The sequence below is a fragment of the Gobius niger genome, assembly GCF_951799975.1.
Source record: "Gobius niger genome assembly, chromosome: 5".
NCBI lineage: Eukaryota > Metazoa > Chordata > Actinopteri > Gobiiformes > Gobiidae > Gobius > Gobius niger.
In genome coordinates, this window is record NC_136856.1 from 3,139,592 (window position 1) to 3,156,180 (window position 16,589).

At 45.0% G+C, this 16,589-nt stretch overlaps 1 protein-coding gene across 1 annotated transcript in view; it reads right to left on the minus strand.

The window, feature by feature from the left end:
* Positions 1–16,589, minus strand: part of fat2 (FAT atypical cadherin 2) — a 223,921-nt gene that overhangs the window by 153,461 nt on the left and 53,871 nt on the right. The window contains exon 5 of the mRNA XM_079556143.1: positions 6,421–6,628. Within this exon, the coding sequence (XP_079412269.1) occupies positions 6,421–6,628 (208 nt within the window). The remainder of the gene's footprint in view (positions 1–6,420; positions 6,629–16,589) is intronic.

The window sequence follows — 16,589 nt, forward strand, 5'->3', positions numbered from 1 at the left end:
TGCCTTATACATGTTAATATACGGCCATCGGTGAAAAAAGTTTGGACACCCCTGACTTACTATAAAACAAGTAGGTTTTCATCAAAAATACTACATTTTCATGTAATTTTTACTCTATTTGAGTCTGTGTGAACCAGAAAACGATTAATCGATGACTACAATAGTTGTCGACTATTTCAATAATCGATTAGTCGTCAATTAATCGTCTTAATTATTTTTCGTCTTAAATTCTCGAACTGGTGGTAAAAGGAAGTAGTTCTCGGTGTCAAACGTTTGAGAACCGCTGCTATAGGGCATAACGCAGAAAAAACAATAACAAAGAGGAAAGTGAAAAGCCTTAAAGGGACGGCGCGTGTTCAACCACTAGAATAAACAGTGAGGGGTATTTTAATTGCTCAGAGCCTGAAGGAGCAGAGCGTGACCCCCCCTTCACCTTTAAAACTGTCTCTTAAATATGTCGTCTGTGTGTGGCATCTTTAACGATCAGTCAAACTAATGAACGATCAGTGAAACTAATGACTTGTCTCTGACGCTCAGATCTGACTCAGCAGCAGATTCACTCCTTTATTGTAAAGCCAGACATTAATGGGAAAATGTTTCGGATGATGCTACAAACCAGGGACTGGGACTGAAAAACAGCCCTGGACTCTGACCAGCCTGGCCCAAATTAGCGAATTGTGAACTTCCACAAATACATATTTTAACCTCTTGCCTCTTAACATTAACGAGTGCATATTATTATTTTTTTGATCGGTATCATCAGCAAAAAGAACGGGAAAGGTGGTCCTACAAACAGAAGCAAAATCATTAATATAGATAATAAATAATATTGGTCCCAAAATTGAACCTTGTGGTACACCATACTCCACGGAATTCCTTTTAGATTCAGGGTTTTTTCATACTGAGCTTTACCCAAATCTAAAAGCTTCTCGACTGGAGATCAACAATGTGACGTCTCATTTGAAAGCTAAGACCCACAAAAGTGACGGAAACTTTTCGTCACGTCGCCACATTTTTGTTGTTTTTCTAATTATTTTTTCTATCATTTTTTGTTGTGTTTTTCTCATGTTTTTGTAGTTTTTTTTTCCGTCCATGTTTTTGCTGACTTTCCATCCTCTTTTTGTCGCTATTTTGATGCTTTTCTTTTTCGCTTTTAGATTTGGGTAAAGCTCGGTTGAGGCGGGACCGGTGGCCCTAGAGCCGGTGGCCCTTCTGTGCTCTTCCAGAATGGACACATGGCCAGTCCGCCCCTGCTACAAATGTGTGAGGAAAGTTAAAAGTGAGTTTGTGTCACTGCTTTTATTTTAGCAGCTTCCTTTTCATTTTTTTCAATAAAAAATAAAAGTAATCAGGTACAGGGCCTTTAAGGAGTGTGACAAAAACCTTCAATACGCTAAACAAGGCCCAACTTCCAGAAAACTGTATATAATGTTCAATCAATCAATCAATCAATCTCCAGCCTTGATAATGTTCCTTTTTTAACCTCTTAACCCCCGCCTTAAGCAAGAACCTTTTCTGCAGTTTTACCCAAATCTAAAAGCTTCTGGAGCTGGAGTTTACAGCCTATAGGCCAGAGTAACGCCCCATTTGAAAGCTAAGACCTACAAACCTGATCTAAGCCTCTTCCTTGTTTTTGTTATCACGTTTTAGTCATTTTCGTCTGAGGTTAGGATCAGGGTCAGGTATATGATTAATTTGGATTAGTTTATTTATTTATTCTAACTCATATTTTTATTGCTTAATATGGAATTTGTCAGGGGCGATTTTAGATGAACTAATTACACTGCAACACAATTATAAAAATATATATATTAAAATGAGACATTATTTATTAAAATGTATAAGATGCTAATCAGATTGTGGCATGATTGTCTCTAAAGAGCATAATGAGAGTTAGAACTATTATGTCCTATTGTGCCAATGTATCATGAGTGAGTCAGAGTTGATTTGAGTCACCAATGAAACAGAAATATTTTATTTTCATACAAATAGAAGCTCAAAAACAATGTATTCTTATTTGTCAGCAGTGGTTTTCACCTCAGGACTCTCCGTCCTGCACTGAGGGTGTCTCAGTCTGCCACTGAGAGAGCTGCACAGCTCTTCTACAGTCCCGTGCAGTGGGTGGGAGGTGTTGTCCATGATGGAGGTGAGCTTGGCTAACACCCTCCTGTCCCTCACCTCCTCCACAGAGTCCAGGGGGCAGCCCAGGACGGAGCTGGCCCTCCTGACCAGCTTGTTCAGTCTGTTCTTGTCCCGCTCTGTGCTGCCCGGGGCCCAGCACACGGCAGCGTAGTGGAGAGCAGAGGCCACCACAGAGTCATAAAAAGTCCTGAGCAGAGGCCTGTTCACTCCGAAGGACCTCAGTCTCCTCAGAAGGTGGAGGCGACTTTGGCCTACCACCAACCAGCCGGCCTTTAGCTGTGAATGGTGTATGAAAATGCTAACACATGAAGCTAAAGTGGCATCACTTGAGGACGTGTTGATGGAGTAAACTTAAAGTGAGTGTTTTTGGAGGCTCTTAGTGACAATTCTGCTTTATGACTGGATGAGACACAGACAGATATTTATGAAATTTTCAATGTACAAAACACTAAAGAGCCTAACTTGAAAAACAAAGTAGGTTTCCATCAAAAATAAAAAATGTTAATGTAATTTTTGCTCTTTTTAAGTCTGTGTTTACTAGAAAACGATTAATCGATTAGTAAAATAGTTGACAACTATTTCAGTAGTCGATTAGTTGTTTCAGCCCTAATGTCTATCTTATCGTTAAAGACTGAGCCCAGTGAAGCTGCAGATCTTCACACGTCCTTCTGACTCTCTTTGAGGACCTCCTTGATGAGTCGTCGTTGCCTCTTGGACTCATTTCATGGCGTTATAGGTTTTCTTATGAGATTTTGATCTGAATGTGATATTTTCTTGATGCAACAAACACGGAGGTAAGAGGAGCAAGAGAAACTGATCTCAGCTTTTCCAAAAATCTGGTTCTTCACAGCTGATCACAGAGGGGGCGTTTACTTTTTTATGCAGAGCCATGGAGGTTAAGATTTTTTTTGCCCCTTAATAAATGTGAAAATCATTTTGAAACTGCAACTTATTCCCAGCACTGTAAAACATTCAGTCTCAGAAGAACCCCCCTCGGTTCGGGAGCTGCCGGAGTTTGCTGACCTTTGTGAAATTGCGTGTCTCCTCTTCACGAGCTTCATCAGGATGGATGAAGCTGGTGAAGTGCGCGGTGTCGAGGAGTCTAAGTGCTAATATGTTCCTGAAGTATTGCATTTTTGTTTTACGGGCAGAGCTGGCACTGTGATCTACGAGGGGGCTTTAGGGACCGTTTAGGGAAGTGGGAACTGTCGTCTTTCTTTTAGCGAAACAGTTTTGAAGAGCAAACCGTAAAAGCATGAGGAGCCTGAATCTTTCTTCCTTTTTTCCTTTGTCAGTTGGATGGTTTCTATTTTACAGGACGGTGCAGGAAAAACTCAGAATAATGACCGGATTTCTGAACGTGCATGTTTGTTAACCCCTGAACTCCCACCTGAACCGAGCACATTTTCTCCAGTTTCAATTCAACAAAAATGTGACAAAAATTCAACAAAAATGTGATAAAAATTCAACAAAAATGTGATAAAAATTCAACAAAAAAAGACAAAAATTCAACAAAAAGTGACAAAAAACTCAACCAAAAAGTGACAAAAATTCAACAAAAATGTGACAAAAATTCAACAAAACTGTGACAAAAATTAAACAAAAATTCAACAAAAATTCAACAAAAATGTGATAAAAATTCAACAACAAAAAAAGACAAAAATTCAACAAAAATGTGACAAAAATGAAAAAAAAAAGAAAGAAAAATAAAACATTAAAAAGGTGGCACACAGCAAAAGATCAGTTTTGTGGGTCTTAGCTTTCAAATGAGTTGTTACACAGCCAAAAGAGGACAGAATGCATTTGGTTTAGGCGGGTGATAAGAGGTTAAAGGCTTAAGTCACTATTGAAGGCTAATCAAACTTTAATTTCCTCCAGATTTCCACAGTAAACTTAGCTGAGATGTAGTAAACAGGGAGTGTGCACAATGAGGAATAATCCAGTGATTATACAAAAGTAGCATAAATTATGGCACAGTGGGTTATTACCAGTAACTATCGTCCACTTGAAGTTCTCTGGACTTTTACAGTAAAGTTGGTTGAGATGAAGTAAACAGGAATAAGAATCCAATAAGAGTTTTGTCTCACCTCAATGATAATTATAATACATTTCCAAACGTAGCATATATGCCACACTTCCATACAGGACAGATTTGTACAGTGTACGACTGAGAGTTGTTCTGTGGACAGTTTCCCCCACCCGAGCTGTAGCTCTCTGCAGTTCATTCAGATGCGCCACCATATGCGCCACACTTGCTAACAGCAGAAGGAGACGGGCGCCGCACCTCCCTCACCTCAGCACAACCCCCAACACCCCCCCCCGCACCATGTAAACACAAACACTGAACACGAGATGCAAATGTTCGAAGCAGAAGATGCAGCAACAGTTAGCGGCTAACAGTTAGCGGCTAACAGTTAGCGGCTAACAGTTCAGCATTATGACAGAAGTTTACAATAAGATGGTGACCTGACAGACATGTGAGCGACCTGCTCTGATGCAGCTGAAATCCTCCTGTTTATTAATCCAGTATCTACAGGAGCCTCAGGTCTTTTCCCTCCTTTTTTTTTCCTCATAAAGCAAAGCAGCACCGGAGGAGAGGCTGAGGCGTTCAGGGGTTATGGGGAAGAAAAGTTCTGTGCTGTAAACTTAGTTCTAAATGGAATTATTGCGTTCTAAATGCCCCAAAAAAGTGACAGCCTTTTATGAAAGTTGTAGTTTAGCAAAAAAATGTAAATCTCAAAATATTTACTTCACACAAGATGAATCAGATTTCCGTTTCTCATTGAATGCAATCAGAGCAGCTTGTAATGTGTGGAGGGGAGTGAGGGGCGTGGGCGACGGGGGAAAGCCAGGTGAGAGGAGGGGGGTGAGCAGGGCAGAGTGCACAGTACTCCACCTACTGATGAAAACAACTCAAAAAGACATGGCTTAAGGCAGCTTTGAGCCCAGCTTTAGTCCAGGGGCCTGTCCCAAACACTGCACGTTCCAGAGCCACTAACGTCACTTTCTCTGTTTTTTATTTGCGTAGCTCTTGGTTCACAACATCGGCTTGAATCTTGTCCAGATTGCCATTAATAAGATAAGATAAGATAAGAAGAACTTTATTGTCTGTCCCCAAAGGCGACAGAAATTCGTCTTTGACAGGCTCAAAACATGCACACACACTTCCATAAAAACACAGGCACATTTAAAATCAAAATAATGAACAGCAGGACTATGATTTGTGATCGTTCAAAGTGGAGATTGCCTTTGGAACAAATGACTTTTTATAGACGTCTTTGTGGGCCAGTGGGACTTTAAAACGCCTGCCTGATGGGAGCAACGTAAAGGAGCTGTAGAGTGGATGGGAGGGGTCTTCAGTGATCTGGGTGGCCTTCCTCAGCACTGAGCGACTGTAAAGTTCAGGCAATCACGTCAGATGAAGCCTTAAAGGAGCTATAGCTGATTGTACCAACAAACAGGGTCACTCAAATTTTAAATTGCTATTTTCTGGTCCAAACTCATCTCAAACTTTCCTAATGCATTTACAACATCAACATTCGTCACAGAGACTGAGTTTAAACCAGGTTTCACAACTTTCAAGAAGAAGCCTGTCACTTCACTGTAAAAAACGCCTAATAGCCTGACATTTTATGACTGTTTAAAAGGCTTTAAAACCAGTGTTTTTGGATAAATGTCTGATTTGACCATATACTAAAGGTCAAGACTAATTTTACTCCAATACAGAAAATTAATAAATCCAGTATAGCTCCTTTAAAATCAGCAGCAATGGCCGTTCTGTGCTGTTTATGCAAGGCAAAAGCCACGGACTGAGGCCGATGTTAGCATCTTCGGCTAACCCAGAGCTAGCTCCACTCTCCGTTGTCTCTTTCCCGGTCTGACTTCTTGTTTCTCAGCAAAAAACAACCACTTTTATCAGAGGCCCAAAAAAGTAGATATCAGAAAACAAGGTTGGGTTTTTTAATTTGAAAAAGGTGTAGCTGGGGCCAGCAGCCGACACGCCTTACTCCATTACCAGAAACAGGAAGTCAAAAGACCCTTGAAAGAAAAACACAGCCTGTTCCAGAGCCACTAATGTCACTCTCTCTGTTTTTTAATTCAAACGTGAACAGTGAAACATGTTCCTGAGCTGCACGATCATGAAGAAAATCATCTTGAAAATACGTGTGAAACGAAAACTCATCCCGGAAACCCCTGGCTCAGAGCGGCTCAGAGCGGCTCAGAGCCTCGGGAATAAGGAGGATAAATTGTGGATATAACGTCCACTCTGTGTCTTACCGACGATATCGAACCAGCGCGGCCTCTGCGTCTCCGTCTGGATGATGCCCACCATGTGATTGACCGGCTCGGTTTCCATGACGGCGAAGGTGAAGTGCGGCTCGTCGAAGGTGATTGGCTCGGAGACGGGGGGCGGGACGGCGATCCACTCGACGTCCAGCCGCGCCGTGGAGGAGCGCGGAGGCTTGCCCTGGTCCGAGGCTTTAATCTGCGGAATTAACATAGAGATGACATGAAGGGGAGGTCATGTGACAGCGAGGTCATGTGACAGCGAGGTCATGTGACAGCGAGGTCATGTGACAGCGAGGTCATGTGACAGCGAGGTCATGTGACAGCGAGCGGTGATTTATGACGATGACAGAGAATCATCATCAGACACACAGATGGGACCACAGGCGTTCATTTGAATATTAGTTTTATGGTTAGAACCTCTGCTCTTTCTTCACAACGAAAAAGTGGCAACAACGCAAGGAAAAATCTTAAAGCAGAACTAAGTAACTCATGTCGCATATTTTTTACTCATTAATTGTCCGTGTGAGTAGATCCTACGCTGACAGAAAAGACAAAGGGACAGAGGGATTGTGACAAAGTGGGTTTGTCCCATTATGTATTTTGGTTATTTTGCTTTGTTTGTTTCATTTGCAATATACACCAGCTAACAATAACCCTGATTCATTTTATTAACCTGAACCGAGAGGATCTTTTTCCTCACGTCATCAGATTATTTTTCCATCATTTTTTTGTTGGGTATTCAACTCATTTTTGTACCTTTTTTGTCCTTTTTTTGTCACATTTTTGTTATTTTTCGTCAATTTTTTATCACATTTTTTTGTCATTTTGTTTGTCATTTTTTTGTCAGTTTCTTGTGACATTTTTGCCACCTTTTCATCAATTTTTGTCAATGTTTTCTCACTTTTTTGTCACATTTCCATCATTGTTTTCGTCTCAGTTTTGTTGCTATTTTCACAGCTTTTTTCCCAGAAGCTTTTGGATTGGGGTAAAGCCAAACTGGAGGAAATGTGCTCGGTTCAGGTGGGAGGTAAGGGGTTAAGTTAATAATTACTTCACGTTGTCATTTAAAACTTTGTTTATTCATTTACTCAGTAGACATTTACCTGCACCACCTGGTGAGAAAGGAAGGGGCGTGGTCTTTGTCGGCCATTTTGAAATCTTAGGCTGGACCATGTGGCAGGGGGAAACTGGTTTAAACTTTGTTTTGTGTTTCCTTTTGTGTATGATTTTGATTTGTATCTTTGTTGTTTTGAATGGTCAAGGTCAAGGTCAAGGTCAAATTTATTTATAAAGCACATTTACAACAACTATCGCTGCCCAAAGTGCTGTACACAGGCAATACAAGGTTTCAACAAAGTTAAAATACATTACATAACAAACAAAAGCAATGATAATAACCACCAAAGAAAATCAGGTCAGCTTGTGTTGAAGGCCAGTGCAAACAGATGGGTCTTCAAAAGAGATTTAAAAACATTCAAAGACTGAGCTGTTTTAACGCTCAAGGGAAGACTGTTCCAAAGTGTGGGTGCTGCAACAGCAAAAGCTCGGTCACCCCTAGTTTTCATCCGAGATCGCGGAACAACTAGCAGCATTTGATCTGCTGACCTCGTTGTCCTCTTTGGGACATAAACAGACAGAAGCTCTGAAAGGTAAGACGGGGCCAATCCATTTAAGCACTTAAAAACAATCAGTAGGATCTTAAACTGGATCCTGTAGCTCACTGGGAGCCAGTGCAAAGACACCAAAACAGGAGTAATATGCTCATATTTCCTTGAGCCAGTGAGTAAACGTGCAGCGGCATTTTGGACCAGCTGCAGGCGATGGATGGAGGCCTGGGACAATCCATAATACAAAGAATTACAGTAGTCCAACCGGCACGAGATAAGGGCATGGACTACACGCTCTAGGTCCGCATGTGGTAGGTAGGGTTTTACTTTGCTCAGAAGGCGCAACTGGTAAAAACCAACTTTAACTACCGAACTGATCTGCTGATCCAACTTAAAGGAGCTGTCAAAAATCACACCCAGATTTCTGACTGCTCGGTGACAGTGTTGACTCAGAGGGCCTAAAAGAGAAGGATCAAAAGCATTACCAAACATTACAACCTCGGTTTTTGATTCATTAAACTTTAAAAAGTTTATAGCCAACCACTGTTTGACTTCCTGGAGGCAATTTACCAGGGCATGGGCGCTATCTGTATTGGGTTTTAATGGCAGATAGACTTGGACATCATCGGCAAAACAGTGAAATGAAATATTGTGTTTTTGGAAAATGGACCCTAGGGGCAGCAAATACAGGGAAAGCAATAAAGGGCCTAAAATAGAGCCTTGGGGCACTCCACAACTAAGAGGGGCCACCCTTGAGCTACAAGGGCCCAAGTTGACAGAAAAAGTGCGACCCTCAAGATACGACTTGAACCATTGTAAGGCTGTGCCTTTGATGCCCACACAGTCCTCGAGTCGTGAGAGTAAAATTTGGTGATCCACAGTGTCAAACGCGGAATACTTATCATTGTGTCACTAAACTTATTCATTTTATGTAAAATGATGACTTGCCAGGTAAACTTATTGTTGGAACTCAATGAAAAAATGGTACTAACCTATGGGAGGTGCTTTCCCAATAGGGGCGGTATAAAAGCTGACTGTTCTAGTCACTGGGGGCCATTTTGTATGTGACATATGGGTCACAGAGAAGTTCTGTTTGTTTTGCAAAATAAATGTCTGGTAAGAGCGATATATATGTTGTCTCTCCAGCTTCCTCACAGGGATGTTGTTCATCCAATTACACAATGGAGATCATTTTTTTCACTCACACTTAATAATAATAATAATAATAATAATAATAATAATAATAATAATAATAATAATAATAATAATAATAATAATAATAATAATAATGCATCGGTTTTATATAGCGCTTTTCTGGACACTCAAAGACACTTTACATTGCACTATTCATTCACTCCATACGCGGTGGTGGTAAGCTACTATTGTAGCCACAGCTGCCCTGGGGTAGACTGACGGAAGCGAGGCAACCAGTCTGCGCCATCGGCCCCTCCGACCACCACCAACCACTCACTCACTCACTCATTACATTCTCTAGGCTTCCTGGTGTTACTAAACGGTCTCCCATCCAAGTACCGACCAGGCCCTTCCCTGCTTAGCTTCCCAGGTCTGACGGGATTGGGCATCACAAAGGCGACATGACACTCGCTTTGCCTGTTAGCTTCTTCGTTGTGATTCCATTAGTGTATATTGGCGACTCCTGTCCGGTGCAGGGAAAGTTGCAATTGTGGTCTTCTGGGCAGAGACACCATTAACACTTGTATTACCCCCAGAGGGACTACGGAAAGGATTAATTAAGGTAAACAAGTTACTGACGGCTGCTTTAAGATTGAATGTAAAATGCTTGTGTACGTCTTTGCTGTGTTTCTGCAGGTTCTTGGCCTTGGGGTTCGTACAGTAGGGCCCCTCAGCAAAATATAACGCCTCGGGCCCCAGAAAGGCTTTAAAACCTGCTCTGGACCCATCCTTCAGAGATTATTACTTCATAACAAATGGATGATTATCATGCATGAAAATCATCAACGTTCTTGAGGTTTAACGCTGTTCCCTCGTCACAGACAGACCTGGAGTTGTATTTAATAACATTCATGCAGTTTAGAGTTGATCCTCACAGAGGAACTGATCTGCTACAAAAACCCATGGGGCTCATAAAAAGAGGAGGTGTTGATCAGTCAGGAGTTGATCCAAGGAACGGTATGAAACTATTCAAGCATTAAAAACAGCGGAAGTCAAGGTTCAGGTAAACTTTATTGTCCCCATTGGGAAATTTGTCAAGTTTAATATTATGGAAATGTATACTTTAATGAAGAAGCTAGAGGAGGGGGGAGAGAGAGGGGAGAGAGGGGAGAGAGAGGGGGGAGAGAGAGGAGAGAGGGGAGAGAGAGAGGAGAGAGGGGAGAGGAGAGAGAGGAGAGAGAGAGAGGAGAGAGGGGAGAGAGAGGGGAGAGAGAGAGGAGAGAGGGGAGAGAGAGGGGGAGAGATGGGAGAGAGAGAGGAGAGAGGGGAGAGAGATGGGGAGAGATGGGAGAGAGAGAGGAGAGAGGGGAGAGAGATGGGGAGAGATGGGAGAGAGAGAGGGGAGAGAGAGGGGAGAGAGAGGGGAGAGAGAGGGGAGAGAGAGAGGGGAGAGAGAGGGGAGAGAGAGAGGGGAGAGAGAGGGGAGAGAGAGGGGAGAGAGAGAGGAGAGAGGGGAGAGAGAGGGGGAGAGATGGGAGAGAGAGAGGGGAGAGAGAGGAGAGAGGGGAGAGAGAGGGGAGAGAGAGAGGAGAGAGAGGGGAGAGAGAGGGGAGAGAGAGGGGAGAGAGAGAGGAGAGAGGGGAGAGAGAGGGGAGAGAGAGGGGAGAGAGGGAGGAGAGAGGGGAGAGAGAGAGGAGAGAGGGGAGAGAGAGGGGAGAGAGAGAGGAGAGAGGGGAGAGAGAGGGGAGAGAGAGGGGAGAGAGAGGGGAGAGAGAGAGAGGAGAGAGGGGAGAGAGAGGGGAGAGAGAGAGGAGAGAGGGGAGAGAGAGGGGAGAGAGAGGGGAGAGAGAGAGAGGAGAGAGGGGAGAGAGAGGGGAGAGAGGGGAGAGAGAGAGGAGAGAGGGGAGAGAGAGGGGAGAGAGAGGGGAGAGAGAGAGAGGAGAGAGGGGAGAGAGAGGGGAGAGAGAGGGGAGAGAGAGAGGAGAGAGGGGAGAGAGAGGGGAGAGAGAGGGGAGAGAGAGGGGAGAGAGAGAGGGGAGAGAGAGAGGGGAGAGAGAGAGGGGAGAGAGAGAGGAGAGAGGGGAGAGAGAGGGGAGAGAGAGAGGGGAGAGAGAGAGGGGAGAGAGAGAGGAGAGAGGGGGGAGAGAGGGGGGAGAGAGAGGGGAGAGAGAGAGGGGAGAGAGAGGGGAGAGAGAGAGGGGAGAGAGAGAGGGGAGAGAGAGAGGAGAGAGGGGGGAGAGAGGGGGGAGAGAGAGGGGAGAGAGGGGAGAGAGAGGGGGGAGAGAGAGGGGAGAGAGAGGGGAGAGAGAGAGGGGAGAGAGAGGGGAGAGAGAGGGGAGAGAGAGAGGAGAGAGGGGAGAGAGAGGGGGGAGAGAGGGGGGAGAGAGAGGGGAGAGAGGGGAGAGAGAGGGGAGAGAGAGAGGGGAGAGAGAGAGGAGAGAGGGGAGAGAGAGGGGAGAGAGAGGGGAGAGAGAGAGGGGAGAGAGAGGGGAGAGAGAGGGGAGAGAGAGGAGAGAGGGGAGAGAGAGGGGAGAGAGAGAGGGGAGAGAGAGAGGAGAGAGGGGAGAGAGAGGGGGGAGAGAGGGGGAGAGAGAGGGGAGAGAGAGGGGAGAGAGAGAGGGGAGAGAGAGAGGAGAGAGGGGAGAGAGAGGGGGGAGAGAGGGGGGAGAGAGAGGGGAGAGAGAGGGGGATGGGTCCATGTCCCGGGTTCGGACGGGTTGCCGCATCGGTCCGGATCAAGAGAGAGAGAGAGATTATTACATGATCACATGATGTTATTGATCATTTGTTACTTCCCTTAAGGGCAGAAGGAAGTAACAAAAACCAGGATGTACAATAAGCCGAATGCCCATCTCGGGGAGCCCATTGCATTATGGGTAATAGGATTTATTGCAGTATTGATAGTTAGCGTAAAGAAAGCTCTGGTTTGGACCGCTGTATATTTAACATCAACACCGTTTTGAAACGTTTCCCTGCGATTTCAAGACGAATTTAGATGATTTAAAAAGTGGCGATGTCTGTGTCAGGCTGATCCCAGGTCCTGTCATCCCCTGTGCACTATGGTCCACTATGGTCCACTATGGTCCACTATGGTCCACTATGGTCCACTCCTGCCTACGGAGCCGCCGTCCTGACTTTTCAGGACAACATAAATATTTGCAAGAAATGTCACATGAGACTTACAGTCTTTAGAGGGGGGGTATTATGCAAAATGGACTCTTTCAAGCTTTACATCATGTTATTATGTCATTCCCTCTTTAAAAACATGCCTGAAGTGTTGCCTTGGCACATTCACGTATTTTTGAGTAATCTGTAAAAATTCTGATGGCGGCCATTTTAGAGATAGGTTTGCCTGAGTCCTATTTCAAGACATTCACTACAGCCATTTTCAGAGAGCTATTTTATACAAGGCAGTTATTCTAATGTACTGCAGTTACAGACCAACAGAAGGTTTGGTCATCATTGTAGTGAGATATAGACTGGTGCTATGTGTGAAAAAAGCATAATACCCCCTCTTTAAACAAATGCCCATAAGCTTTATGGGTCGCGGTTATGGCTCAGTACACTTCAGTGTTCAGGCTCCACCTGGACTCGCTCACACATGGCAAAGCCTGAGTGGTTTTGTTTGGGCTGAAATGAGGAGCCTGAGTGACCCACACATGCACAGTCCAGACGGGCTTTCGCCTTATTGTAAGAGTCAAGTGTGAACGGTTCCTCTGACACCACCACACATTCACACACACTCTCATTCATCCTGGCCTATTGTACATGTTTTTAGTGGCAGGGGGAAACCGAAGTACCCGGAGGAAACCTACGCAGACACGGGGAGAACAACTCCACACAGAAAGGCCCCGTCCAGGTGGGAATCGAACCCGAGACCTTCTAGCTGTGAAGCGAGGGCGCAAACCTCTGCGCTACCGTGCCTTGTGTCGGCTCTCAGTCGTACAGGAGAAAGACGAAGGTTCTTCAGTCATCGTCTGTACTCTAGTTGAAGAGTTGAATGTTTCGCCTCTGATCCAAAGGGCTTCGTCAGCAGCACGAAGCACAGCTCAGCCCGCAGACTAGATCTATATCCGATCGTCGGGCCGCCCTGAAACGCTAGTGTTTCTGACGAAGCCTTTTGGATGAGAGGTGAAACATTCAGCACTTTAACTACAGCACAGAAGATGACTGAATTGTTTCACTCTCACCCGAGAACCGACAGAACAGTTGATCCTGGAGCTTTGTAGAGACACTGTGATGGAAACTGAAGGCACCGCTGCTGACACAGCTGCTGGGTCACTATATCTGTGCGTATTTAACTAGTTTAATACGCACAAATATAAACTTCTACACCTTTAAGGGAACAAGCCACCGTTTTCCCCACACTGAGATATTTTCTGAGCTTAGAAGAGCTGATGCTAAACTGTCTTTGTGCGTGACTGAGCGCACGCAGAAAGACATAGCATTTAGCTAACAACATATTTGGTCTCAGGGCACGCACAAAGACCAAAGATGTTGTTAGCATTTAGCTAACAACATCTCTGGTCTCAGGGCACGCACAAAGACATAGCATTTAGCTAACAACATCTCTGGTCTCAGGGCACGCACAAAGACCAGAGATGTTGCTAGCATTTAGCTAACAACATCTTTGGTCTCAGTCACGCACAAAGACCAGAGATGTTGCTAGCATTTAGCTAACAACATCTTTGGTCTCAGGGCACGCACAAAGACCAGAGATGTTGTTAGCATTTAGCTAACAACATCTTTGGTCTCAGGGCACGCACAAAGACCAGAGATGTTGCTAGCATTTAGCTAACAACATCTTTGGTCTCAGTCACGCACAAAGACCAGAGATGTTGCTAGCATTTAGCTAACAACATCTTTGGTCTCAGGGCACGCACAAAGACCAGAGATGTTGCTAGCATTTAGCTAACAACATCTTTGGTCTCAGTCACGCACAAAGACCAGAGATGTTGCTAGCATTTAGCTAACAACATCTCTGGTCTCAGTCACGCACAAAGACCAGAGATGTTGCTAGCATTTAGCTAACAACATCTTTGGTCTCAGGGCACGCACAAAGACCAGAGATGTTGCTAGCATTTAGCTAACAACATCTTTGGTCTCAGTCACGCACAAAGACCAGAGATGTTGCTAGCATTTAGCTAACAACATCTTTGGTCTCAGGGCACGCACAAAGACCAGAGATGTTGTTAGCATTTAGCTAACAACATCTTTGGTCTCAGGGCACGCACAAAGACCAGAGATGTTGTTAGCATTTAGCTAACAACATCTCTGGTCTCAGTCACGCACAAAGACCAGAGATGTTGCTAGCATTTAGCTAACAACATCTTTGGTCTCAGGGCACGCACAAAGACCAGAGATGTTGCTAGCATTTAGCTAACAAATTCTTGGGTCTCAGGGCACGCACAAAGACCAGAGATGTTGTTAGCATTTAGCTAATAACATCTCTGGTCTCAGGGCACGCACAAAGACCAGAGATGTTGTTAGCATTTAGCTAACAACATCTCTGGTCTCAGTCACGCACAAAGACCAGAGATGTTGTTAGCATTTAGCTAACAACATCTCTGGTCTCAGTCACGCACAAAGACCAAAGATGTTGCTAACATTTAGCTAACAACCTGTTCCTTTAAAAGCAGCTGTTCCAAATCCTCCTCCCTCCTCTCGAGTCGTCTGTCGTCTACATTTCTGCGATGGCGTTCCTGGTCTTCTGTTTGATTAACACGCCAAGTGTCTTATTTACAGTTGCCAAAGCGGTGACCTCTCTCCCCAGCGCCCTCTCGATGATCAGACTGACCTCGTGGGTGCCGATATTGACAGTCACGTCTTCGTGCTTTTTCTGGATCCTCTCAAAGTCCAGCTGCAGGTCATTAATTCTTTCCTTGTAGTCACTGATTTCTGCTTGTAGAGGTTGCAGCTGCTTCATTCGGTTCTGTAACCCCACGATCCTCTTCCTCAGGGAGTCGTTTGACGAGTTTAACGACGCCTCCTCCCGGGCCAGTCTGCCTGCTTTTGCTTTCACCACACTCATGCGTGTGACCTTCTCCTCCAGTGAAGCGACCTCTTCGTGTAGGCGACGGTTCTCTTGGCTCAAAGCATCAGTCGCCTTTTGCTGCTTCTCATGTGTCTGCTCCACGAGTTGAAGTTTCAGAAGTTGCTTTTCAAGAACTTGCTGTTCCTTGAGCAGTTTTTTGTTCTTAGCTTTCAGTCCAGCGCCGCCCTCGATAGTGGCTTTGTAGCTATCTTCTTTTGCTTTGGCATTCCTTATTTCTCGCTTTAAGTGAGCAGTTTTCCGCTCAATTGCGTCATTTTCTTTTCTCATGTCTTCATCTTCACGGATCTTTTCCTCGTACATCGGTAACTGCGTCATGTACTCCTCCCATATCTTGTCATACTTCTTCAGATACGTCTCCATTTCCTTTATTTCGCTTTTCTTGACCTCTTTGGTTTCCACTAACTGAATGTGTTTGAGATCCATGTACGAGCCCTGAACGGCTTTGCTGATCATCTGGGTAATCGCTTCCTGGCGTGCTTCATGTTCATTGTAAAGGCTCTTGATTTCCGCTTCCATGTCTTCACACTGACGTTTGACATCGTCTTGTTGGAGCAGTTCAGATTGAAGGCGGTCTTCCTCCTCATCTAAAGCTCTTCTGCAGGCCTCGAGATCATCTCTCAGCTGGTTTTCGTCTAGCGCCTGCTCTTCTGTCGGTGCCCTCTCTTTGAGCTCAGCGACGCGTTTTTGTTTGACGTCGACTTCCTGACGAACGGAGTCTCTCTCCGCTTCCAAGTCGAGGCAGTTTTGGGTTAGTTTCTTTTTACGCTGGATTTGATCGGCGATCTCTTCATTTTCCTTGTCCAGAGCTGTGCACCGGGCCTTCAGGACACGGATCTCTTCTGTCAGGCGGTGGACGGTGTCTTCGTTGGCTGTGAGGTCCTGCAGTTTGCTTGTCAGAACTCCCTTCGTTTCCTGCTGAACTGCTTTCTCACCTTGTAGCTTCTTGACCTTGTTTTGTAGATCGGCACAGTCTGTTTGTGATTCACTGCTCTCCGCTGTTCCGACGGCCTGGTTCGCCTCCTCACGCCTCCCTGAAACATCTGTCTGTCCCAGCGGCGCACACGGCTCTTCTGCCCTCACTTCCCACACGTGATCATCTTCTTTGAGGAACGTGTTCACTGATTTGAGCTGGCGAAGTCGCTCATCCGCATCCGCTCCGAGACGGCTCTGTATAGTTGAAACTATATCAGAGATCAAGAGTTTCTCTGCTCGAAGAGAAACGTCTTCCGCGCCGTCCGCCATTGTCAGGCTTAAGCTGTGGCGATTCAGAGCAAAGCTTTGTCCGAGCGTCGACCGTGGGTGTGGCCTCTGAATGATTAATGTGCGGATCTGAGCGCTGTGACAAGACTGTTTAGAATATG